Raw genomic sequence first — 26,603 nt, 5'->3', positions numbered from 1 at the left:
TACTGCCTAAGCACTTCTCAGTTCACATATCTACAAAAGCATACATGCACGCACGGGCACGCACAGAGTTGCCATTCTTCTGGCCTCCCTCTCAGACAGATCCTCCCCTGCCTCTGTTTTTCTCAAGTCAGCCTGCCCTTAGCTTACAGAGAATGAAAAGAACCTCTGGGATATGAGGGGTTATATGGAGTTTGCTTTCAAAGAAGACATCAATACCAGGAAAGATTCTAGAGCAAATCATTAAACAGAGAGTCTGTGAACATCTAGAAGGCAACTCCATAATCACAAAAAGTCAACACGGGTTTCAGAGAACCAAGTCATGCCAGACAAATCTAATCTCTTTCTTTGATAAAATTACCAGCTTTTTAGATGAAGGGAATGCTGTGGATATAGTATATCTTGATTTCTGTAAGGCTTTTGACAGGGTTCCCCATGACATTCTTGCAAACAAGCTAGTGAAATGTGGGCTAGACAACGTAACTGTTACATGGATTTGTAATTGGTTGACTGGCCGAACCCAAAGGGTGCTCAACAATGGCTCTTTTTCATCCTGGAGAGAAGTGACCAGTGGGGTCCCACAGGGGTCCGTCCTGGGCCCAATGCTATTCAACAGCTTTATCAATGACTTGGATGACAGAATTGGGGGTATACTTATCAAATTTGCAGATGACACCAAATTAGGAGGAGTAGCTAATACTCCAGAGGACAGGACCAAAATTCAAAATGACCTGAATAGACTAGAAAGCTGGACAAAAGTTAACAAAATGAAACTCAACACAGAGAAATGTAAGGTACTGCACTTGGGGCAGGAAAATGAAATGCACAGATATAGGATGGGCGACACCTGGCTGAATGAAACTACATGTGAAAGGGATCTGGGAGTCCAAGTAGACCACAAGTTGAACATGAGTCAATAGTGCGACGCGGCAGCTAAAAAGGCCAATGCAATTTTAGGCTGCATCAATAAAAGTATAGTGTCTAGATCAAGGGAAGTAATAGTGCCACTCTATTCTGCTTTGGTCAGGCCTCACCTGGGATATTATGTCCAGTTCTGGGTGCCACAATTTAAAAAGGATGTGGAGAAACTGGAGCATGTCCAAAGGAAAGCGACTAAAATGGTGAAGGGTCTGGAAACCATGCGCTATGAGGAACGACTAAGGGAGCTGAGGATGTTTAGCCTGGAGGAGAGAAGGTTAAGTGGTGATATGATAGCACTGTTTAAATATTTGAAGGGATGTCATATTGAGGAGGGAGCAAGCTTGTTTTCTGCTGCTCCAGAGACAAGGACCTGGAGCAATGGATGCAAGCTCCAGGAAAAGAGATTCCATCTCAACATTAGGAAGAACTTCCTGATAGTAAAGGCTGTTCGACAGTGGAACACACTCCCTCAGAGTGTAGTGGAGTCTCCTTCCTTAGAGGTCTTTAAACAGAGGCTGGATGGCCATCTTTTGGGGATGCTTTGATTTGGATTTTCTGCATGGCAGGGGTTTGGACTGGATGGCCCATGCAGTCTCTTCCAACTCTATTATTCTATGATTCTATGATAACAGCATACTCTCCAACAGCCCCAATTTAATTGAGACAGTCCTGATTATTCCTCTGTCTTCCCACTTTTTCAGTTACTTTTAAAATGTCCCAGTTTCTCTCTCTTCCTCCCTTTTTCTGCCTTTGTCCTCAGCTACTTCAGTTACTGCAACCTGAGTTCAAACATAGTTTGCACTCAACTCAGTGGGAACGGAGAGGAGAGAAAGGGTTTGTCATCTTGCCCTTACCAACAGGCTCAGTGAACTACTGCAGCCTCTTCTAGCTTGTATATTATTCCTCATTGTTAATATTTGCCATCTTGATCACACTCTGACCTTGCTTGGCCATGTATGCCCTAGTGAAATTTTGGGTGGTATGTAACAGAACTTTCTAATAGAGTGAAGGAGTCCTTTGATAATGGCACTGGTTCCAATGGCACCCATTCCTTCAAACACCTTGAAAGTGTTAACCCTTTAGAATGCACTCTCCATGCAGTCCTCATTTTCTGTGCACCTTTGAGCAAGCAGCAGGAGTTGAGAATAAAGAGAGCCACTGAGGCATGACGACTAAGGGCTCTTTTGCACTAAACAATTACAGTTGCTGTTGTGTGTCTTGAAGTCATTTTCGACTTATTTCAACCCTCGGGAGAACCTATCATGGGGTTTTCTGAGCAAGTTTCTTCAGAGGTGGTTTGCCATTGCCAACCTCTGAGGCCGAGAGAGTGTGATTTGCCTAAGATCATCCAGTGAGTTTACATGGCCAAGCTGAAATTCAAACTCTGATCTCCAGAGTCGTAGTCCAACACTCAATAACACTATACTATGATTATTATAATATTGTATGATGACTTCTAATTTACTACTAATTAATTCTTTTTTAACTTTTATAAAATGATATTTTAATTTAATCTTGTTTTAAACTTCTGGAAGCCCCCTTGGATACCACCCCAGGAGAAAATCAGGGTATAAATCCAATAAATAAATACCCCTTTGCAAACTGCAAATTCCAGGTTTCCGTAGGATACAGCCTTGGCAGTCAAAGTGAAATCATAGTGTGTAATTTGAAAGGTCCCAAACCAGTATCTAGAGCTTTATTTCTTAAGGATGCTCCAGCCTCACTGTTTCTTGACATCTCCTTTTTCTTCTTGTCTGGCGCAACTTGATTCAGCAATCCAGAAGCACAGGAGATACCAGGGAGTATCACAGGCCACATGAAATGGAGAAAATAAGATTTGCATATGGCCTGTGAGCTTCCCATGTGCTGGTTTGAGGCATCATGTGGAAAGAATTAAAGACATTGGGTCAAAAGAACAAATAATGGTAACAGATTACCAGCAGTCATTAGCAGAACTTGGGAATGTTATTTTTGGACTACAATACCTAAGAAAACACTATGAAATTCATGAAGTCACCATAAGTCAACAGGCAACTTGAAGGCACATACGTGCGCACACAATGCCTAGAATCCCTGGAGTTGAAGTTCTTAAGCTCTGTCTTTTCATTTGAGTCACTGGAAAATAATGTTTCCAAATTGCTTTTTATTGTGTTTGTGTGCTGTTGCATTTGTTAATCTTTATTGCACAAGATGTCGGAATAAAGAACATGGATTTCTTCTAAGCTCCTACTTCAGCTTTCAGGCACTCCCAAATTAGCAACACCCTGGAAAAATATAATCAGGATTAAAATGAAGAGAAACTGCTTGAGCAAAAGACAGCATAATCACATCTTATCTATCAAATGTTGTTTCATGGGGGGCAGGGGGGCAGAAGGGGGACAGATTTCCCAGCATTGCTACCAAAGAGACCAGCAATCAGCCAGCTGTTTCATCCAGGTGGGGGACAGAGAAAGGCAGGGAGCTCTTATCACATGATGATGCCTGGTATTTTAGGAGATTGCAACACGTGGCTTTTAAACCATGATTTGATCTGGGGGGAAACAGCTTTGGCGATTCTTATGGTGCAACATCACCTCCGATCCATAACTGCTTCATTCCCCAAGCATGGTTAGGGCATCCCAGTTCACTGACAGGAGAAACCTGTCAATGAGCTAGAAATCATGCTGGTCTCCAGGTGCAAAACTTCATTCTCGAGGCAGTTGTGAGATTGGCAATCACATGGTGTCAGTGTCTCCTCCTCTCCCCCTGTCCTCCCTTCTTCTCCTTGACTTTTGCAAGCAGACTGATTACCTTTATTTCTTTTTATATTTCAGTTCTTTTAAAGAAAAAAAACCCTTAAATCACAGTAGCAGAGCTCTGGAATTGCATTACGGAAACTTGGCTGGATGATACTAGTATGGTAACATGAGCCCAGCCCTAGCAGCTGAGTATTCCATTAAGGAGCAGGTACAGGAAAGTGGGAGAGGGGGAGGAGTGGCTTTAATCCACAAAAACAATCTTATCCTGACCAGGATTCCTATCCAGAAACCAAGATACATCGAGTGTATGTACCTTAGTCTGAAGACAAGGGACAGTCTGGGGAATCTGTTGGTTTACGTCCACCCTGTTACCTAACAGACTCCCTAGCCAAGTTGACACTCCTGGTCTCAGAGCTGGTGCTGGAGTCACCTAGACTTTTAGTCTTGGGTGACCTCAACATCTCACTTGGGGACAGTTCAACTAAGTTAATTGGTGCAGCTTGGGAGTTCATGGCCTCCATGACAACCATGGGCCTGTCCCAACTAATCTCCAGGCCCACAAATTGTGCAGGTCACACTCTTGATGTGGTTTTCAGTACAGAGCAGGCATATCTGTTGGCAGAGGTAGTTGATACCTCCGCATTGTCATGGATGGATCATTTCCTGGTAAAGGTTGGACTTAATTCAACCTCTCTGGAGTGGAGGACCTATTAGAATGGTCCGCCCTCGAAAGCTGATGGAACCTGTCAGGTTCCAAGAAGCTCTAGAGCAGGGGTAGGCAACCTGCAGCCCGCGGGCCGGATGCGGCCCGGCGAGGCCTTGGGACCGGCCCCAGCCCAGTCCTGCCGCCGATTGCCGCCGGGGCCTTTGGGGGGCAACTGTCTATAGAAGCCTCAGAAACATGCATTTATATTAACATTTTTTTAAAAATCAGCAAATTTTTTCGCGTGTCCTCCATTTTTTTAAAAAAAGTGTCTTCCATTTGTAAATTTTGTCCTACATTTGTCCTGGTTTATTTTTATATTTAATTTTTTCAAAAATTATTTAATTATTTATTTTTTGGCTTCGGCCCCCCAGTTGTCTGAGGGACAGCAACCCGGCCCTCGGCTCAAAAAGATTGCCTACCCCTGCTCTAGAGGGTCTAATGGAGGGTAACGCCGGCGATTCTGTTGAGGTCCTGGTTAACACCTGGAATAGAAATCTCACCAGTGCCATAAACACAATCGCTCCTGAGCGTCCTTTCCAACCCACTTCAAATAGGAATCCATGGTACACAGAAGAACTTAGAAAAATTAAGCAGGACAGACATCGACTAGAGTGCTGCTGGCGGAGGATTCAACTCTTATCTGACAGAACATTTTATAAGAACTTTCTTCTTTCCTATAAAGCAGCAGTGGATGCAGCAAAGAATTCCTTCTTCTCTGCATCCATTACATCTGCAAAGTCACGTCCAGCAGAGCTGTTCAGGGTAGTTTAGGGAACTAACTAAGTACCTGCCACCCAGAATCCGTTGTTAGAACCGACGGTAGCCTGTTGTGACGCCTTAAACAACGACTTCTCAGATAAAATCTCTCAGATAAGAGCCAACTTAGACGCGAGCATTACAGCAGAAGCAGTAAGAGAGGTACCTAGCAACTCCGCTTATGTTGTTAAACTGGATTGATTCGAGTCAGTAAGTACTGAGGACGTGGACAAGATCCTTGGTTGCATGAGAAAAATGATTTGCTCTCTCGATCCTTGTCCATTGTGGCTGGCTGTCCAGAGGGGAGGAATAATCAAGATGCGTATATGTTATATAATAAATGCATCCTTCAGAGAAGGCTATTTACCATATTGTTTGAAAGAAGCGGTGGTCAAACCGCTTCTGAAAAGACTTTACCTTGACCCCCTGGACAAAAATAATTATAGGCCAGTTTCGCTCTTACCATTTTTAAGCAAGGTAATTGAGAGAGCAGTCACTAATCAACTCCAAATGGTCTTGGAAGAAGCCGATTTTCTAGATCCATTTCAAACCGGGTTTAGGACAGGATTTGGAGTTGAGACTGCCATGGGGGCCTTAGTCGATGATCTCCGTCTGAGCATGGACAGGGAAAGGTGACCCTGTTAGTGCTCTTGGACCTCTCAGCAGCTTTCAATACCATTGACCATGGTATCCTTCTGGACCGCCTGAGAGAGTTAGGTATCGGGGGCACTGCATTGCAGTGGTTCAGGTCCTACCTCTTGGGAAGGTTCCAGATGGTGATGCTTGGGGACAGTTATTCAACCAAGAGGGAACTCAAAGTGGGTGTTCCTCAAAGAGCGATTCTGTCCCCAATGCTGTTCAACATTTACATGAAGCCGCTGGGTGAGATCATCCGGAGACATGGGGGGGGGGGGGGGTGTTATCAGTATGCTGATGACACCCAAATATATTTCTCTATATCTCAGACTGTAGCAGTGATTAAGGATGGCATCTCTCCTCTCAATGAATGTCTTATGGCGGTAATAGTCTGGATGAGGGAAAACCCAACTAAAGTTGAATCCAGATAAGACAGAAGTACAGTCAGCCCTTCTTATACACGGATTTCTTATACGCAGATTCAAGCATACACGGTTTGAAAATGTTCAAAAAAAGTATAAATTTCAAATATCAAACCTTGATTTTCCATTTTTTAAATAAGGGACACCATTTTGCTATGTCATTATATTTAATGGGACTTGAGCATACACGGATTTTGTTATATATGGGGGATCTTGGAACCAAACCCCAATGTATAACAAGGGTCCACTGTACTTGCTATAGGAACCCCAAAACTGGGTATGGAGATGTCTTCACTGGTCCTAGATGGGGGTCACACTTCCCCTAAAGGACTGTATTCATAATTTGGGAGTGCTCCTGGACTCGTCCCTTCAGTTGACAGCTCAGATAGATGCGACGGCCAAGAGCACTTGTTATCAGCTTCTGCTAATACGCCAACTGATTTTTATGCTGTTGTGTTTTAAATTGTGGATTAGGGATTGTGTTATTATTTTACTATGTTTTATTTTGATTGTAACCCGCTCCGATCCTCTGGGGAGAGGTGGGGTATAAATAATAATAATTATTATTATTAATATTATTAAAATTGAAAATAAAAATAACTTTTTTAAAAAAATAGAAGGTATGCAGGGTAGGGCATAGAGTAAGAAGGTGGGGTTAAGGGGGAGTCAGGAAGAGAGTGACATGGTGGTTGTATGACTGCAAAGACATGCAGTGATGGTATAATTCAGTTTTCATTGGCAAGTACAATTGTGGCAAGACTGGGGCTCATGTGGTAAAGCCCTTAGTCAATTAAGCTATTTGTGATGGAACATAAAATGTAAATAGCAGTTATGTGGCATTTTTCTCTGAACTTACCTCTACATTCTCTGTTGACACTCTCCCATTAGTAGAATGAAAAAGCATTCAGTTTTTTACCAGTTGGGACAGCAACTTTCCTTCCTTTGACCCCCTGAACAGAAACAACTATAGGCCTGTTTCATTAACCTGTTACAGACTGCCAAAATAAAGCTGCTTCGGGTCTCTTTGGAGGTATGCTATTTAAATGATGCATGGGTCCTAAGAGTCCGGAGGTCGCGCCAAAGCCACACTCCATTCCTAAGCACTGGAGTGCAGCTTTGGTGCAGCTTCCGAATTCTTAGGATGCATGCATCATTTAAACAGCATACCTCCAACATACCTCCAAAGAGACCTGAAGCAGCTTTATTTTGGCAGTCTGTAACAGGCCATAGTTATCATTTTTAGACAAGGTAATTGAGAGAGCAGTTGCCATTCAACTCCAAGCAGTCTTGGAAGAAACAGATTTTCTAGATCCATTTCAAACCAAATTTAGGATGGGCTACGAAGTTGAGACAGCCTTGGTCGCCTTAGTCGATGATCTCCGTCTGGGCACCGACAGGGGAAGTATGACCCTGCTGCTGCTCTTGGACCTCTCAGCAGCCTTCGATACCATTGGCCACGGCATCCTTCTGGAACGCCTGAGAGAGTTGGGAATTGGAGGCTCTGTTTTGCAGTCGTTCCAATCCTACCTCCCAATGGTGTCACTTGGGGACAGTTATTCGGCCAGGAGGGAGCTCAGGTCAGGCATCCCTCAAGGTGTGATTCTGTCCCCAATGCTGTTCAACATTTACATGAAGCCGCTGGGTGAGTTCATCTGGAGACATGGGGCAGGGTGTTATCAGTACGCTGATGACACTCAAATATATTTCTCTATGTCTCAGACTGATGCAGTGCCAAAGGATGGCATCTCTCCTCTGAATGCCTGTCTTAATGCGGTAATGGACTGGATGAGGGAAAACAAACTCAAGTTGAATCCAGGTAAGACGGAGGTACTTGCAGTAGGAACCCCCAATCCAGGAATGGACTTATGCCAGCCAGTTCTGGAGAGGTTCACACTTGCCCTGAAGGACTCTGTTCGCACTCTGGGGGTGCTCCTAGATTTGTCTCTCCATCTGATGGCTCAGATGGACACGATGGTCAGGAGCACTTGCTATCAGCTTCAGCTGATATGTCAGCTGCGCCCCTTCCTGGAGCAAGAAGACCTTGAAACATTGGTACATGCGCTGATAACCTCTCAGCTCGACTTCTGTAATGCACTCTACATAGGGCTACCTTTGTGTCAAGTCCAGAAACTTCAATTGGTATAGAATATGGCAGTCAGGCTGGTTACTGGCACACCTAAATCTGCCCACATCACACCAGTTTTAAATCCCTTCACCAGCTGCCTATTATTTTCTGGGCAAGATACAAAGTATAGGCTTTAAAGCCCTAATGGCTTGGGTCTTGACTTCTTGAGCACCTTCTCCCATATCATCCTCCCCGCACTCTTCATTCCACTGGGAAGAATCTGCTTCAACCGAGGAGGAATAGACTTTCTGCAGTGACCCGGTGATCCTTTTCTGCAGCCGCTCCTAGACTCTGGAATGACCTGCCGGATGAGCTCCATCAGGTTACCACTTTAAAAATCTTTAAGAAGGCTATTAAGACGGATTTCTTCCAGCAGGCCTTTTCAGACTAGAATATCCTTGTTGACCTGCCTCCCCCTCCCATTATCCCATTACCCTCCATCTTTATCTTTTACTCTACCTGGACTCCACTTGAAAAAAATTTACTTCATTTTAATTTTTATTGTACTCTAATGTGTTTTTTTTAACTTTGCTTCTTAGTTTAATCTCTTTTTAGTGTTTAATTATGTTTTTACGACAGGGGGAGGGATGGAGATGTTGGAATTTCTAATGCATTTCTCTTTTAACTGTATTTTATTTTACTGCTGTAATTCGCTTGGATTCCTCGAGATTAAGCGAAATACAAATTATTATTAGTAGTAGTAGTAGTATCTGTACCTGACAGGGTGTACCTTCAGCACCTTCTTGAAAAAGAATATTAGATGTAGTTGGGAGTTCAAACTCATCTGGTCTACCACCATGCCTAAAATACAGCAATGGTATCTTCTAAAGTGGGAGCAAACTTGAAGTGGAAGGAGAAGTGTAGTTTCTGTTGGAATATGTGAGAAATAATCATCTATCAAGAAGAATACTCTATTGGCAAGGCAGAAGCTGAACAACAAATTGTCTCATATTCACTCTCATATACTGAGTCTAGCAGAGAAAGAAATAAGTTTAACCTTATTTGTAAAAACATAGAAAAGTAGCTTTATTTACTAAAGCTTGCACATAGTTAAATACACGGTCTAATGCAGACGGGGGGACAGAAAAATGGCTGCAGGATACACTGAAGTAGAAGAGAGGTGGGGGAAAATAAACCCTAACTAACAGGGAGTTGTCATAATGATATGATATGCCTTAACTCCTAGACACTAACATGCAAACTAGCTATTAGTAAGTACAGATATGCAATGGCTGCCAAGTCTCGCAATATCTCAACACCCCCGCCCCCCCCAAAAAACCCACACATTACAATCCCTTCTTCCTCCCCACTTGTCTTACCCACATGCCAACACCAGGTTTGGGAGTTCCTAGTACCATACAAAACACTGTTGAAAAAATTGGCACAAGACTGTAGCAAATTAGACAATATTGGATTTGGAATGAACAGTGACAGTTCTTAGGTTTAGGGGATGCATTTTGGCAGCACACATACTAAAGCAGGAATAATATAGAGGTGATTAGTGTGATCCCTGTGTACAAAAAGTGTAGCATCAGGTAGGGAAAACACACACTGGGTTGCAAAATGACTGTGAAACTTTACAACAGCTTTAGATTTTGGGGTGTTAACTAGTAATCTCAGTTTGAGGCCTGTGTTACTCATTTTTGGAGGTGTTTTGCAAACTGCAAAGCCATGGCATAGATCAGACAATGTTTGATTTGGGAATTTTGTTAACTGGTAACCCTCGGCTGAGGTATTCATTACTCAGTTTGATGATGGTGTTATAAGAAGCTGCAAAACAAACCAGGAATCAAGAGGCAAGAGTGTTGCTCCCTCCTGAATGGTCAGTTGTCAGCAACAACCTCCTGAGGGAATTGCTGGATTGTTTATGGTCTGGCAGCCTCTTGGTACTGCCCAGTTAATGTGTGCTTCCTATGTAAACACTCCAAGCATCTCAAACTTTCCCTTCTCTTGTCTACTTTCCATTATGGCAGGTATTATCAAGTCTGTGTCTCTGTGTTGCAGCTGCTGAGAACTGTCACTGTCTGTCTCAAGCACTGGCATGTCCCCCTGTCTTTATTTTTCTGTTTCCCTGTCTGTATCATAATCTGAACCAGGCATGTCCTCCTGTCTTTCTGTTTCTCTGTCAGTATTGGAATCTGAACCTGGGTCCTTAGAACAAGACATGACGGATTGCTGTCTTTAAATTGCAGCCCAATGTACACATACTTGGGACTCCACTAAACCTAGCTGGAGTGGTTTGTGATTAAAAGTGCATTAATGTTATGCACTTCAAATACCTCTGAAGTGTTTGGGATTTTAAATGCACTGTTCTTTTTAGGGTTGTAGTCATTATTGTCATAAGTGAGTTGGGAAAACTATTGCACCCCATGTCTTTTACTGAGATATTACATTTAGTAACACAAATTCCAAGTTGTGCTGATGCACAAGGCTTCAAATACCTCATAGGAACCTTTTATTGTTTTAAACAGCAGAAATCTGAAAGAGAGGCCACTCTAATCAATCTTGGCATTTGTCATACCATATCTTTGCCCACAGGGATTGTTCACTGAGAACAGTATGATTTATGACTAGATCAATGTCTGACAAAGCCTTGTAGATCTTTGCATATAGTTTGAGAGTGGTGTCATTCAGTGCTGCTGTCTGTTTTTAAGGTTTATCCCTATACAGAAGCATAGGAAGGAAGTAAAAGGCACAGAATATATGAAGAATGACAGAAGCTTGAAAATATTACTTGTTTTAGACTATAGTTCCCCAAACCATCACCTAGCATGGCCATTATCTGATGGAGTGGAGGATATAGGAAGCTTTCGTCCAAAAAGTAACTCTTCGTAGCTCAGAGGAAGAAACAGATTTTAGAGTAGATGGTACTACAAAGGCAACATGTTCATTCTTGAGTTGCAAACCACAAAGACAAATCCATCATTCATTAAGTGTTAAAAGGGGGACATTATTTATCACCTAACTGCTGTTTCTCATTAAAGAGGTTTACAGTGTAATCCTAAAATGAATTTTCATAGAGCTATGTTCTACTGGTCACAGTGGGACATATTCTCAAGTAAGCATGCCTATCATAGCAGCCTTAATGACTCCAAGCAGCACTTCTGGGGCATGCCAGCTGGGAGTATACAAACTTGAATTACTTTATACTATTACCTTATACTTCCTTCTGTGTGTATGGAAAGTTCAAGTGGTAGAACTGCAGTAGCTAAAGCACTAACAGTGAGGTTCTGGTCACATATTGTACCATCTTTATTTGGCCCAGTTCAGAGCACTGGCTTTGACTGATGCCTGGAGGTGGTGATCACGTGGCCTTTCAGATGTTGCTGGACTGCAGCTCCCAGCTTTCTTCACCATGAGCTATATGGGCTAGGGCTGCTGAGACATGAAATCTAATGACGTCTGGATGGTTACACAATCCCCACCCTGGCCCTATATCACTCATTACCTAGATACCTAAAAGGGCGACTTTTGTCATATGCTTCAGTCACCAGAGTCTGTAACTATATATATAGAAGTATATAAAGTGAAATGTTTGGAGCACTGTTTTTAAGGGCTTGTCTACACTGCTTCAAAACCCTCTGCCCCCACCCCCACAGTCTGGAGCAATAAGGCCATATGCCGCATGGCCCTATCCACCCCAGGTTTGGGGTATCCTACGTTATCACAGGATTTTTAAACCCTGGAATTTGAGCTCCTGCTAATCCCACCATTGCCCTGCCTCCCCAATGCTAATGTCACAGATCACATGCTGGACACCTTGTTTGCCTCAGAGAGACAGGCATGCCAAAAGAGCCAGCACTGCTGAGAGAGGAAGAGGGGGAAACATCACAGTTCGGACTGGGAACTAGCCCAATTTGAAGGTGGCAGCCGGAGTGGTGGGCTGAATGGCGGCTGTAGCAGCAGTGGAGGAAAAGGTAGTAGTGAAAGTGGCAGTGGGCCCAGAGAACTCCGCAAGGACACTCAGGTAGTACAGACAATCCACCTGATGTCCCTGCAGAGGAAAAGATACACAGGGTGCCTCCAGGATGGGTCCAATGCCAGGAAGGGCAGGAATCCATTTGGAATTTTGTCCCTTGTGTAAACTAGCACTACATTTAGACTAGCTCTAGTGTAGACTAGCCCTAAATGTGGAGGGATTTAACCAGGGTTTTTAAACATATGGAAGCACTAGACATAAAATGTACAGATTTAGGAGAAATGTACAGGTCCAAACAATATTTAAGTAGTTGAAAAAGTAATTGTAATTTAATCAGTAATTGTACATTTTTATAGCCTAGTGTCCAATGTATTTCCCTTACTTCAGATGAAATAAGGTCTGTTGGTACAGCTTAGGCTAGTTATTGAACCCAAGAGCTTGCTCTGGATTGCTATGGTAGCCACTTACGTATCAACAAAAAAGGATATGTGTTGCCACCACCATCTTAAAAAGGATGCAAGAGGGCACAATGTTTCATTTTTTAAAATGCACATCCTAATTTCAATGCAATTTTATGTTAATTTAATGAATATGTACATATGTGGTGTAGATTTAGAAACAATAGCTGGCATCTTGCTCAGCAATTACAGTGGCTTAAGACATTGTAGTTCACTTTTACAGTCATTGCACCATCATATTGACCAGATGTCCTTCAGAAACCTACCTTTTAAGATGCACATCCCCTCCCCCAAACAGCCATTTCCAAGCTGCCAGAGAGTAGGTGGTGAACAGTGATATGTCCAGCCCTCATCCTGTATCTGGGCATGCAGAAGACTGGACACATCATCTCTTACCTCCCCCACTCTCCAGCAACTTGAAATTGACCGTGTTAGAGGTCTATGGAGCTTGAAAGTTAGTTTTGGGAGATAAATGGAGCCAGGAGACATGGTTGTGTTTCCCAATGCAGGATTTTGACTATTTACTACAGTTTAGAGACCATTTTAGAATTTAAACTTCACAAAAGAGAAACTAATGTATTTCCCATCCAAATAAAATTCAGTCAGTTTGCATGTCCTCTCTTCAGTGAATCTGCGCTCATTTCATTTCTCACACAGATCCTGCTCCAAACCCATTTTCCTTTCAATTCAGTATCCCATTCATCAATCATTGCCCATCCCAAATGAAATTCAAACAAATAAATAAATTGGATGCCTTCTCTAGCTGCAGCGATCACAGCAAAATGAGATGCCAGCTTAGATGCTCAAAGTGTGTTGCTTTTTGACAAGCTTGGAGATGTAGATTTTAGTTCTAGAAAACCCATGTCTTCACTATAGGACTCTTTCTACCAGATCTGTAGGGCAGGAGAGTGCCTCCAGTTGTATGCTAAGAGTGCTGCTCTAAAATCATTTGTATCAGCCTTGCCCAAACTGGCTGCTTTCATATGTGTTTGACCAAAATGCTTGCCATGGTTGGGAAAAAATATGATCCATGAGAACGAGCACTGATTCTACATCGAATGTGCCAAAGCACATCAGAGCAGTCATGAGCAACATGTCTCAAAATGCCCCCACACATGAGGAAAAAATGCTCTCTAATCCTTGTCCCTAACTTGCAGGCAGCTACATAGCAGCCCTAGCTGTCCAGTATCAAATTGCAGGTATGCAGAGGCACCAGAACCTGTCTAATTCTGGAAAATAAGCAGAGTCAGTCCTGAATATTACTTGGGTAGGAGACCGCCAACAAATACCAGGTGCTGTGGGCTCTAGTTCAGAGGAAGGAACTAGCAAAACCAACTCTGAATATTCCTTACCTAAGAAAACCTTGTGAAATTTATGGGGTTGCCATAAGTCAACAGGTTACTTGAAGGCACATACACTCACAGAGAAAGAGCGAGGAAGGATATGCAGGTGCATATTTCTGTCCTCATTCTGCATCCAAGCTTCTGTTCTAATTTATCAGGATTCTACTAATTACTGTAAACTTTTTTAAAAGGAAGCTCTTTTTCCATCAGTCAGAACAAAAAAAGTATTTTAAGTAATTCTGTTCAATTACATCTTTCAGTTTTTAAAAACTACTTCCTACCCTTCTTACCCCAGAGACAGTGGTTTTTCCCCTTATTGTTTAATCATCTTGAATACAAAACATGAGCACAGCAACATTTTTCAAGTACCTATAAGCATGTAGATTTATAGACTAGAAGAGAAATCATTTTACAAAGCAAACAGAACAATTCCCTTGAAGCTACTTAAAATTCCCTGACTTGTATTTAAAAAAAGAAAGAAACAGTTTTTACTGGGTATGGGTTATTCTCGACAACAAAGACCTCCTTTGCTTAATCCTAACAACCTAAAGATTTCAATAGGATGAAAAATAAGATAATAAAAACAGAGAACCAGCCTGAAGAAATGTGTGTGTTGGATTGGGGTGTATTCACACTATGGAAATAAAGCAGTTTGACAGCACTTTAACCGCCATAACTCTATCCTATAGAATCCTGGGATTTGTAGGTTGGTGAGGGAACAGAGCTCTATGACAGACCAGATAGAATACCTCAACTATATATGCCAGGATTTCACAAGATGGAGCCATGACAGTTATGCAGTGTGGAATCATCTTGCGTCTAAAGAGACCTAAGTTCACATCCCCATATAGTTATGACACTTATCAGGTGACCTTGTGTTAGTTTCTCTATCTCAACCTCGTTCATAGTTGTTTGAGGATAAAACTGCAGGGGTGGTCCCTTCACCATCCTGAGTTTAATAGAGAAAAGTGGGGCTATAAGCATAACAAATTATCATTGTTATAATCTGGAAAATATGCAATCAAATCCAAGTTGGGCAGGGTCTTTATTAGGAGACACTTATGAGAGCAGGTGCTTCTGGTAAGGGGATCTCCCCCACTCTTTAACTTGATTAGAAAGTTTGCTGAGCAAAAGACCTCTCAGCTGCTATTGCCCACAGCTTGGAATAGTTACGTTTTTTTTGGACTGCTGCTCTCCGAATCCTCCAGTCAGCATAGCCTGTTCTGTCTGCGGGTTTTAGGAAGTTTTTAAACCCCAGTTTCCCCAAGCTATTCCCCAGAATCACAATGGACATCCCAGATACCTCTTAGAATGGGAATTGTGTTATTTCCATTTCCAGAGACGTTGCTCCCCCCCCCCAAAAAAAATTGCAGTTCCTACAATCCCACAAGTTTGGTCAAAACAGGGGATGGAGTTGTTTGGCCCTCCAGACAATGATGAACTACATCTCTTGGCATTCCTCATCATTGACTGTGCTTGCCAGGGCTTTCTAGGAGCTCAACAACATCTGGAGGGTCACATAATTCTTGCACACACTTCAGTTAAAAAATAACGAGCAACCTAAACTCATTATCTTCATGGCTGAGCAAAAATCTGAACCTCTGATCTCCTTGGTTCTATTAAGTATGGCTTTACCATTAGTCTGTATAAACTGGTGCCTTCTTACTTCTTACTCTCCAGCTCTTGTCTTCTCTTGGGAAACAGAATAGAACCTTCTTTGGAGGTCTTTAAGCAGAGGCTGGATTGGCCATATGTCAGGGATGCTTTGATTATGAGTTCCTGCATGGCAGGGAGTTGGACTGGATGGCCCTTGGGGTCTCTTCCAACTCTGTGATTCTAGTGTGTGCCACAAAACTGTTCAGGGCCAACTACTAAACTAGCCTGTAGCCTCAGATGCAGTGGAGGTTTCTGTCATTAGTAGTTTTGCGGGAAGATTCGCCTACCACTCCAGTGAGCTTCTGTACATCATGGTGGAAACTGAAGCTAATCTAGGGGCCACCCTAGACCTATAACCTGGGACTCCTTGGGGAATCCATGGACTACCAGAAAATAAATCAACTCTCCACTGTTACTGGACATCTGCTTCTGCTTCTCAAAATTGGTGTATTTGGTGTTAAGCAGTACAGAGAAGCCTTGCAACCTGTTTAAAAGGTATGTTTTGACATCTGGAGGCTTCCAGGAGCTGTAATTCACCATCTTTTGGGGCTAGAAAAGGGTCAGTTTAGGTACTCTAGAGGTGTTGAGGACCACAAAGAAATCCTTGGGGGTGGGGGGTGCACCTTTGCCCACACATGGACAGAAAGGCAAACACCATCTTGCCCCAAGTCCCAACATCCAGTCCTATGCATATTATCTAGCATTGTAAGGAAAAGGGGTTTTCTTCTGTGGAGTATGGTGGGGGCTGGGCTTTAAATCTCTGGTAGTTTTTATTGTCCCATAATGCCATTTCATTGTCACTGTGAAGTCTGAGATGTCAAGCCAAAATTAAAAATTTTCACTTTTGAGCCGACCTTTCAAATTGACATGCTATGACACTCCTTCAATAGGAAATGTCAAAGCTTTCAATTCCTATTGTATGCCATCAGGACCCATGCTGGAATTTTCCTCTATGAAGGGTTTCAATATTATACTTTCATTAGCGTGTATAAAATATCACTCTGGGAAGAGAAAAGGAAATGGTAAGTTACCAAATCAGCCACTGGAATGTTGTTAATTGTGACAACATTCAAACCATCATCTATATAGGCTCTTTGAAATCTCCCTTCTGCCCTGACCTCTCCCCAGAAAATAAAGGTTTACAGCAGCCCTCAAAAATACCTATCTCAATATGTGTATCTGTTTTCAAGTTGCTTGTTTACCTATGACAATCTCATGAGTTTCATAGAGTTTACTCAGTCAAGGAATACACAGAGGTAGTTTGCCGTTGTCTTCCTCTGAAACATAGCCCACAGCACCTAATATTCCTTGGTGATCCTCTATCCAAGTACTACACAGACCTGATATTGCTCAACTTCACATACAAGTAGGGTTGCCATAATTCTCTACTATAAACCGGGACAAAATGTAGGACAAAATTTAGATCAAAATTTAAGACAATTGTAGGATAACATTTAGCCCAAAATGCAGGACATTTAAGGCCCTCCATTTTTCTTAAATGTCCTACATTTTGGGCTAAATTTTATTCGACAAGTATCCTAAATTTTGGTCTAAATTTTGTCCTACATTTTGTCCCGGTTTATAGTAGAGAATTATGGCAACCCTACATACAAGGTAAGATCTGCTGTAGTCCAGCCTATAGCAATGCCTACTCAAGACTGTGTCTATCCCATTATTACAGGGGCAGGAAGTAGTTACTATAATGCAAAGCTGGCTACTTAGATCATTTCCTGTAAAATGAAAAATCATCTCCTGCAAAGTCATTTCCTACAAATTCAAAGTGATTTCATGAGATCATTTTGGAATGCCCATTTGTGAGATAATGTGCACACAGTTTTAGTCCATGTAACAAATATTCTCACATTCAGAAGCACATCAAGTCAGAGCATGTCTTTATGTTCTAGATCTCCAAGACTGACATTCTGTTATATCATAAGGAAACCTTCCCAACTGATACTTTCCCAGCTTGTATGAGGGGGAACGGGTGATGAAATTGCAGTCTAAAACATCTGATGGGCACTAGGTCACAGAATGCTGTCATAAAGGCTACTACAAATAAATGAATAGTAATTATTGGGACAAGTTATAATAATATTTAATAATTTTATTTATTTATTTATTTATTTTGCTTTACAGTGGATATGACTTTGACTATGACTACTACAGAGATGACTTCTATGAAAGGTAAACAGATCTTTCTGTGTATCTATCTATTATATGGAGACCCAGAGTAGTGTACTGGTTCGAGTGTTGGACTTCGACTTTGGAGAGCAAAGTTCAATTCCCCACTTGGCCATAGAAACCCACTGGTAAACCTTGAGAGTCACACACTTTCAGCCCCAGAAACCCCCATGATAGGTTTTCCTTAGGTTCATCATAAGTCAGAAATGACTTCAAAGCACACAACAACAATAAATTTAATATACATAACAGTGCTTTACAAGAGGATCTGAAATTACAACAAATTTAATATACACAACAAATTTAATATAAGCAATTTGAAGGCACGCAAGAGCAACAGCAACAAATTTAATATACATAGCTGTGCTTTAATCCCAAAGAGGATGTCAGAGGTCTGTATATTAAAATTTAAATATTAAAGCAAGTTTTAAAATATATTTTAAATACTTGGGCAAATAAAAGCACTTTTACTCTAGAAAGAGTACAAAAAATGGTGCCATGTGTACCTCCAATAGGGTGGCACTCTAAACTCTGGACACTAGCATAGAGAAGGTCTACTCTTTTGTTAGTCATAAGTGTTTGTCTTATGAAAAAGATATTACTTGCAAAGTACGAACAACAAAGAGCCCAAAATGAATATTCATGTTTTCTCAAAAGATTCTCAAAACCTAGAATGAACTGATTGTATGAATGGGAAACAAGAATATGGTGCCTTTAAAATTCAGGACTGTGATCCAATTCCATATGCTTTTTATATTTGCTTGTTTCTTCCTGACTTTCTTTGATGGTGTTGCTCCTGCTATTCCTTATGTTCTTGTTCCAGCCTTTTCTTAAAGGCATGTTTTTTTACTCATCCACCATGTGAGCTTTTCTCAATAGGTCCTCAATACTCAACATCCATTCTCCTTAGCTTGGCTGAAGCTATCTGTTAAAATTAGTAATAAGAGAATGTTTCACAAAAACTGCAGGGAATGAGCAGTTGTTTTTCTCCCCTTCCCCAGTTAGATACTACAATGCCTGCCATACTCTTGCTCTGAAACCAAATATGAAAAAGGACGACTTGGTTTTTGCAGGATTTCCACTTTAGCCAGCCATCTTCAAATATAAATAGGTGCAAAACTGAAATAAGACACTTGTGAAGAGATGGAATGTGATGATGAGTTATAAAAACAGATGATCCCGCCTTGTCTCAAAGTCCTCAATTAATTCTAAGAATGGAAATACTAAAGTGGGTGTATTTTTAAATATATATATATATGCTAAACATCACAGTCTTGCAAGGTATAGTGCTTTGCTAAGTAAAGAAAAATTTCTAAATCAGTTCAGCAATATTAGTGTAAAGGTTTGGTGAATGTGTCTACATATGATTCATGATCAAATATCATCCACAATGGCTTTTATTATGCTGAGCAATATGGTCAGAAGCAAGGATAGAATACTTGCTCCCCCTAGAGGAAATATGAATAATGGACTCATGCTCTTGAAAAATGCTTTTGTATTTTGATCTATGTGCTGTAGAAAAGAACATCTTCTAGCTTAGATTGTTTTCTCTTACAGACTCTTTGAGTATCGGGGACGAGTCTCTCCCATACCTAGGGTGGTTCCTGTAAAGCGTCCACGTGTGACCATCCCGTTAGTAAGGCGCGTAAAAGCAACACTCCCAGTCAAACTCTTTGCCCGATCTGCTGCTATTGCAAACAGCTCTGCCAAATTAAAATGTAAGTTTCTATGTTCTTACAGAAATACATCAGCCACAATTTTAAGAACACAAAACTGCTTTCAACTTGTCTTTGTGCTAAGGCTATGCCATGCCATTATTAGGGAGTTTTTATATTGCTAATATGATTGCTGTTACGTATTATAAAAATGTATATCCCACCTTTCAGATACAATGGAATCTCATTCACCTCATAATCACAGGAATTATAATTACAGCATAAATCATAAAGATGATTAGAACAAACAGCAAACAGGAACCAGCACAAGAAGGAAGTCACATTAAGCCAAGTGTTTGTTAAAAGGGAAAAGCTTTTACTGGGAAGTGAGAGTAGAACATCTTTCCCTCATCTATGACAGCCATCATAGATGAGGGAAGGATGTGTCTTCTTCCATGACAGGCATCTTTAAATGTCTGAAGGGATATCACACAGAAGATGGAGTAAGCTTCTTTTCTCCTGCTCCAGAGACCAGACCAATGGATTCAAATTACAAAAAAATACATTCCACAGGAACATTAGGAAGAGCTTCATTATTGTAAGAACTATAGTTTTGTGGTTTTTTTGGGCTGTGTGGCCATGTTCTAGAAGATTTTCTTCCTGATGTTTCGCCAGCATCTGTGGCTGGCATCTAGGTGTCAGCCACAGATGCTGGCAAAACGTCAGGAAGAAAATCTTCTAGAACATGGCCACACAGCCCGAAAACCCCATAAAAACTATGTATGCCGGCCATGAAAGCCTTTGACTTCACATTGTAAGAACTGTTTTATAGTGGAATAAACTGCTTCAGAGGGTAGTGTCTTCAGAGGGGAATCTCCTTCTCTGAAGATCTTTAAACAAAGGTTGGGTGGGCATCTTGCAGGAATGCAATAACCGTGTATTTCTTCGTGGCAGGAGGGCAGGCTAGATAGTCCTTGCAGGTTCCAGCTTTTGTGATTCTACAATATCTTGTATTCCAGGCTCTAAATCCTATTGTTAGTCCTGACTGGAGTAAATACATTGCATCTGTTAAATTTACCTACATGTTGACATGGTGACCAAGATCTCTTCAAACAGAGTCACCGTCTTGCCAGAGTCATTATAGAACAGGGCTTCTATACCTTTAATTAGCTGTTTATGAGAATTTGCGCATTGGCAACTTATCCCATATATGGAACATTATGATGGGAGAAATTGTATCTGCCAAAATTCTCCTGTCTTCACAACTATGAAAGGCAAATGAAACCCTGTCCTATACTGAATACAACAGCCTTATATGATGGTGACTGCTGAGCAGGACCTGCTACTAAATCGTATATAAAACAAATAAAGCTCTGCTGAAGAAAATCTCTAATTTGCAAATTGAAAAAGGGTGACTAAGGCTCACTTCCAACTTCTCTCTTCCAAGTGAAATGCAATGAACTGCAAACAATTAAAACGGAGCTGACACAGATCAAATCCAACATTGATGCTCTCCTGGGCAGATTGGAGCAGATTGCTGAACAACAGAAAGCATCTACAGGTCAGTTGGCTGCCTGGAAATGTCCCATCATCAAAGCCAAGGCATGGAGAGTTCAGGTGTATCAAGAAACTCAGTGCCAGCTACCCAGTTATAGCCAACCCTTCTTAAATTGTTTTGCAGCTGTAATTCACCAGCTGCAGCTGATGACTGTTTGTAGTTGTAAATAAGTTGGGGATATTTTGCAAGCATTTTCTTATAACAATTATGTGACAGATGAGCTAACCGGAAAGGTCCCTGGAAACCTGTGCTTGCAAACAATTGCCAGATTTCCATAAGTGAATCAAGATACACTTGGGCTTCCATGCTTTTTCCTTTTGTCCTTGAGACTATACTTTATGGTCTGATTTCCCAGATATCACTAGGCCTAGGTCTGGGAAGGAGTTTTTAAGCCATATAGAACTCAGTGGAGTGAGGCAGCTGTATGATTTTTGATAGCCACCTAGCTCCAAAAGAAGATATTTAACACAAGGAAAAATGAGAAAATACACACACACACAAAATCTTCTTAATCTTCTTAAACACTTCTTAATCTAACAAATCACCGCTCTTTCTGACTTAGCCCTGAACTTTGTTTTGTGTAGGAGGGGCACCTACACTACATGGGAACTGCCTCCCCCTAAGCTAGGGATGGGCAACCTGTGGCTGGGCAGATGCTGGTGGATTCCAATTCCCATTAACCCTAGAGAGCTGAACAACACCTGGAGAACTACAGTTCACCCACTTCTACTTGTAACTTTTACTACCAGCTGTTAATGGGACAGCTCTCATGAGACAAGGCTGCTCATATTTCCCCTAGCCATAAATTACATGAGATAGATATACCCATCTAAACCTGTATCCAGTTTTAAGTACTTGATCAAGGCTCTTCTCTTGTTATGTTGGAGAAAAATCTTTAATCTAACTTGGAGATCTCAGGCCATTGTTTAGTGCAGTTAGGCAGTGTGTCATCCTCCAGATGTTAGACTGCAACTTTCATCAGCCCTACCCAGCAGCACCAGTAATGAAGTATCATCAAAACTTTAGTCAAACAACATATGGAGTACTGTTCATGCTCCATCTCCAGTTTAGTGTAAGTCTTAAGGGGCTATAGCTTTTTGTGGCATTTGGGGACTATATGGCTGTTTTGGAAGAGTTTATTCATACATTTCACCTGCATCTGTGGCTGGTATCTTTAGAGAATGCTGGCATGGGAGTGGGGTATATATATATTGTGTGACCCTTGGTTGAGAGTGTCAGGGATGATGGGAGTTGTAGCTCTTCACCTCTGGCTCGAACTCACCACTTTGTTACGCACCGGCGCTGACCAGTTTTGGCCAGTGGTTAAAGCTTTGCTCTAAAGCAGCAGAGTTACAGAGAATAGGCTGAAGACCCTGACAAACTCTCCAAGCCTTCTCACTCTTGCTTCCACAGAAGTCTTCCCACTTCTTCAGGATCCAGCTGGCTCTTGTATCTTCACCCAAGACACCAGACAACTCAGTAGTCTTATATAAAAGATCTACTTTATTCTACTATATACAGCTCCAAAACTATCCAATACAACTCCTCCAATACCCACTACTACTACCCACAAAATACATTGGGATTCATAGCACTTATTATAGTCATTGCAAGATAGCACCCACTGTTGTCTGTTTCCACCCAGTGGGCGTGTACATCCACTCTCATTGGTTCTCTTGTTTCAACCCACAATTAATGATTTCATCATTTCACCTTGTCCACTTTAACAATTCTCAGGTGTGTTCAATTATCCACTTTACATTTCTGTCCTTGGCATTTAGGACTTGTTAATTACATTACCTTATACACCTGTGTGGCTCCTAATTGCTTTTGCTGAGTCACCCTGACTCTCACATACATGTTTTATTTCATTCACTGTATATCCCATGTTGCTTTTGCATGTTAATCTCTGTGTTGGTCTGTTGTTGAATGGCAAGGCCTCGGGCTGTCTATTTAATTAATGATCTATTGTCTGCTGGGAAATCCCCCTGACAATGGGTGGTTTTCATTTGTACTTGCTGGTACTTTTCAGGATTGGTAGTCAAATTTTGTTTACTTTAAGAGTTTCTTTTTTGTTGTTGTTGTTGAAGTTGTCTAGGTTTGTGGATTTTGATGGCTTCCCTGTGCATTCTGACCTGATAGTTGCTGATCTAGAATTTCAGTGTTTTCAAACAGCATTTTCTGCCCAGGATGGTTTGTCAACATGTTCTGCTACTGCTGATTTTTCTAGCTGGCCCAGTGTCTTTCGTGTTCCTTGATTTGTGTTTGCACACTGCGTTTGGTGGTCCCTATGTAGACTTATCCGCAGCTGCACTGTGTGCGGTAAACTCCTGCAGTCGTGAGATGGTCTCTCCTGTTCTTCACTGAGCACAGCATTTTCTGGATTTTCTTGGTCAGTTTGTAGATCATTTGGAAGTTATGTTTCCTCATCAGATTCCATATTCTGTCCAAGACTACTTTGCTATATGATAAAAATACCTTCCCTTTGGGTGGTGGTTTGTCTTCACTCTTATGTGTTTTTCTGCGACTGGCAGCTTTCCTGATGTCTGAGGTGGAGTAACTATTAGCCTGTAGAGCCCATTCTAGATGTTTCAATTCATCTTCCAGGAAGTGAGGTTCACAGATCCTTTTTGCCTGGTAATGGTTGGAATTCTTGTGCAAGTATCTGTCCATGTGTGTAGGTTTTCTGTATACTGTGTGGCCCAACCGTTGGTTCAGTTTGAAGATGACCAGGACATCCAAGAATGGCAAAGTTCCTTCCTTTTCTTTTTCCATTGTGAACTGGATATTCGGATGGATGTTGTTTAGATGGTTCAAAACCCCTTTCAGATCTTCTCCATGACTCCAAATGGTGAACCATCTGAACAACACTGGTATACTGGGCAAAAAGGATCTGTGGATGGCAGTGCTGAAGGGGATTAATTCTCTCCCCCCAAGTCCAGAGCCATGGCAGATGAAATGGAGGGAAAGCTCTTCTTCTGTTTCCTAATGCATTGTGGGAAATTAAATCTAATCATTACTCCAGACGTTTCTTGGACTTCAACTGTACCTGTTGACAGTGCCATGAGAGCCTGACAGTGGCTATCAAATAGTGCACAGGAAAGTTACTCTTTTGGACTACAACTCCCAAAATTCCCTAGTCTGGGAGTTGTAGTCCATGCTTTGCCACCAACAGAGAAGGGCATTTATTTATTTGCCTTTCCTGTCTTACTCTGCAGAGATTAGAAAGAAAGCAGATGGAAACAAAAGTGAAATTTCCCAAGAAGACACAGCATCAGAAACAGAAATGAACACAGAGGAACCACTAAATGGAGACGAAGGAGAAGAGGAAGGCCTTGTGCGAGATGATTGTGAAGATGAATTGGTAAGAGGCAACAGGAAAGCACTGGCCCTTTGTCACCTGTGTGGACTGATAAGCTCTTTGCAATTGGAAAACGTGTTAAAATGCGGAAGAAATTGCTGAATTCCCTCCTTACCCAGCCTAGCCCCCAGAATAAATAGCCCTCTTTAATATTATGATTAGTTACAGCTGGATTTATTTGCTTTGGTACCCATAAGGAATAGGTCTTCCAAGAAGTACTTGGCATATATGATGCTAAGGAATGAAGTCTGTCTTTCCAAATTCACATCATCAACAAATCCAGGTTTTCCCTACTGACAACCGCTGGCTTATGTAGAGAGTTTTGTTCCAAGTTATTTTCTTCTTAGATTTGCACCTGTCTGAATATGTGGCTTGGTAATGTATCATATAGCCCTCAAAACCAAGCAGCCTATTATGCAGCAATGCAAAATTGCCCAAAAGGATTTTCTTCATCCTGATCTGACAAAGTATATCTATAACCTTTTTTTTCAGACACGCATACAACAGAAATCTGCTCAGCATATAGGGAAGCTAATTCTCACACTCATTCACACATACATGTGCATGCATACACACACCTCCAAATAACAATGAAATGTTTCCCTTTTTTTAGCAAAGGCATAACCTTGGGTGTTGGACAGAGACTGAGAATTGGACACACACTACCAGATTTCCCCATTCTCTGCCTAGGGACACATATCTGCAAAACCTGCTCTTGCACATGTATTGTCATTCACTGGATCAGGCCAAGTATTCAGGATTAGAATTAAGCTTTGGCATCCTTGGAATTTACCCAGGTCCAGTGGGTCACTGCCAGTCCTCCTACTTCTGCACCTCCTTGCTGTTTCCACTTGTTCCCTTGCCCTCTCTGAGTAGTAAAAGAAGCAAGTGGGGGAGAGATCAGAAACATCTTTTTCCCCCAGCTGGCCTCCTACATTGTGCTTGGCCCATGCAGTTTCATATCCTTCCTGCTCTCAAAAGGCAGTTTCCAAGGATACAGAATAGGCCATAACAATAACCATTTATTGCCCTTGGGGAAGAAAGGTAGGTGGCTAGGCAGCTAGAGAGTGGGAGGGTAACCTCTTTTCTCCTGGTTGCAGAATTACAGTCACAAGCTCCCTCACCTCTGATCAGTAAATAGCCATGGCAGTGTGCTCTGTGCTTGGAAGCTGCAGGGGTAGTGGAAATTAGGTAAAGAGGTATTGAATACCTCCTACAAGTATATGCAAGTCACCTGTCAACTTGTGGTGACCCTATAAATTTCAAAAGGTTTTCTTAGACTCTTTCCATCCACAGGTGTTTGATTCTAGGGGTAGGGACTGTAGATGGGAACAAATTAGGACACTCAAGCCCCAGATTATGCAGTGTGTGGTAAGATATGTGCATATGCATCAGTGTGTCTGTGAGCACTTGCCACTATTGAATAATATGGGGCATGGCAAGCCATGGATATTTCAATGTGCAGACAGCTAGCCTGTCAATTTAGCAGGCCTGCTGTATTCAAGAGGTGGTTTTGCCAGTTCCTTCTTCTGAAATATAGCCTACAGCACCTGGTATTCATTGGCAGTCTCCCATCAAAGTACTAACCAGAGGTGATCCTGCTTAGATTCCAAGATCAGGCAGGATCTGGTGCCTTTTGGGTATTTAGGGAATATAACCCCACATTACACAGATGCATATTACCAACAGGATTCTAGTCCAAATTTTCACTTTCTCTGTGAGCAAGCCAATTCAGCTGAGCAAAAGTAAATTATTGAGCAGGCAGCAACAAAAGGGAGGTGGGCTTCCACAGAGGGAGGAACCTATTGCAAGCATCTTGCCCCAAAGCTCCATAAAACCACAAACTGTTCATGTAAGTATCAGTAGTATCCTGCTCTATTAGATTTGCAAAAAGTCCTCTGAAATTTGCTGCCTGGCCTGACATTTGTCAACTGCAATAGAAACAGAAATTGTATCACTGACATACTTTGAAAATGCAGGAAGCTGGCCTACAATAAGTCGGGCAGTTGGTCCAAATTTTACCCCCATCTTCTCTATACTGACTGGCAGCAGTTTTTTATGGTTTCAAACAGGAGTTTCCCAGCCCTACCTAGACATGCTATGAATTGAAGTTGATACCTTCTGTAAACAAACAATGCATGCACTGAGCCCTTGTCCTTCACCCTTGTCAT

At 41.7% G+C, this 26,603-nt stretch overlaps 1 protein-coding gene across 6 annotated transcripts in view; it reads left to right on the top strand.

The window, feature by feature from the left end:
* RALY (RALY heterogeneous nuclear ribonucleoprotein) overlaps positions 1 to 26,603 on the top strand; it is a 315,795-nt gene that overhangs the window by 283,098 nt on the left and 6,094 nt on the right. For all 6 annotated transcript variants that reach the window (XM_089514078.1, XM_089514077.1, XM_089514080.1 and 3 more), the window contains 4 exons: positions 17,814 to 17,861; positions 19,416 to 19,576; positions 20,961 to 21,074; positions 24,290 to 24,435. In XM_089514078.1, the coding sequence (XP_089370204.1) occupies positions 17,814 to 17,861; positions 19,416 to 19,576; positions 20,961 to 21,074; positions 24,290 to 24,435 (469 nt within the window). The remainder of the gene's footprint in view (positions 1 to 17,813; positions 17,862 to 19,415; positions 19,577 to 20,960; positions 21,075 to 24,289; positions 24,436 to 26,603) is intronic.

Source organism: Sceloporus occidentalis, unplaced genomic scaffold (genome assembly GCF_023333645.1).
Source record: "Sceloporus occidentalis isolate IW3139 unplaced genomic scaffold, rSceOcc1.0.p SCAF_3, whole genome shotgun sequence".
In the NCBI taxonomy this organism is placed as follows: Eukaryota; Metazoa; Chordata; class Lepidosauria; order Squamata; family Phrynosomatidae; genus Sceloporus; species Sceloporus occidentalis.
The sequence above is the reverse complement of the archived record's forward strand: the minus strand, read 5'-3'. Positions and strand labels throughout refer to the sequence as shown.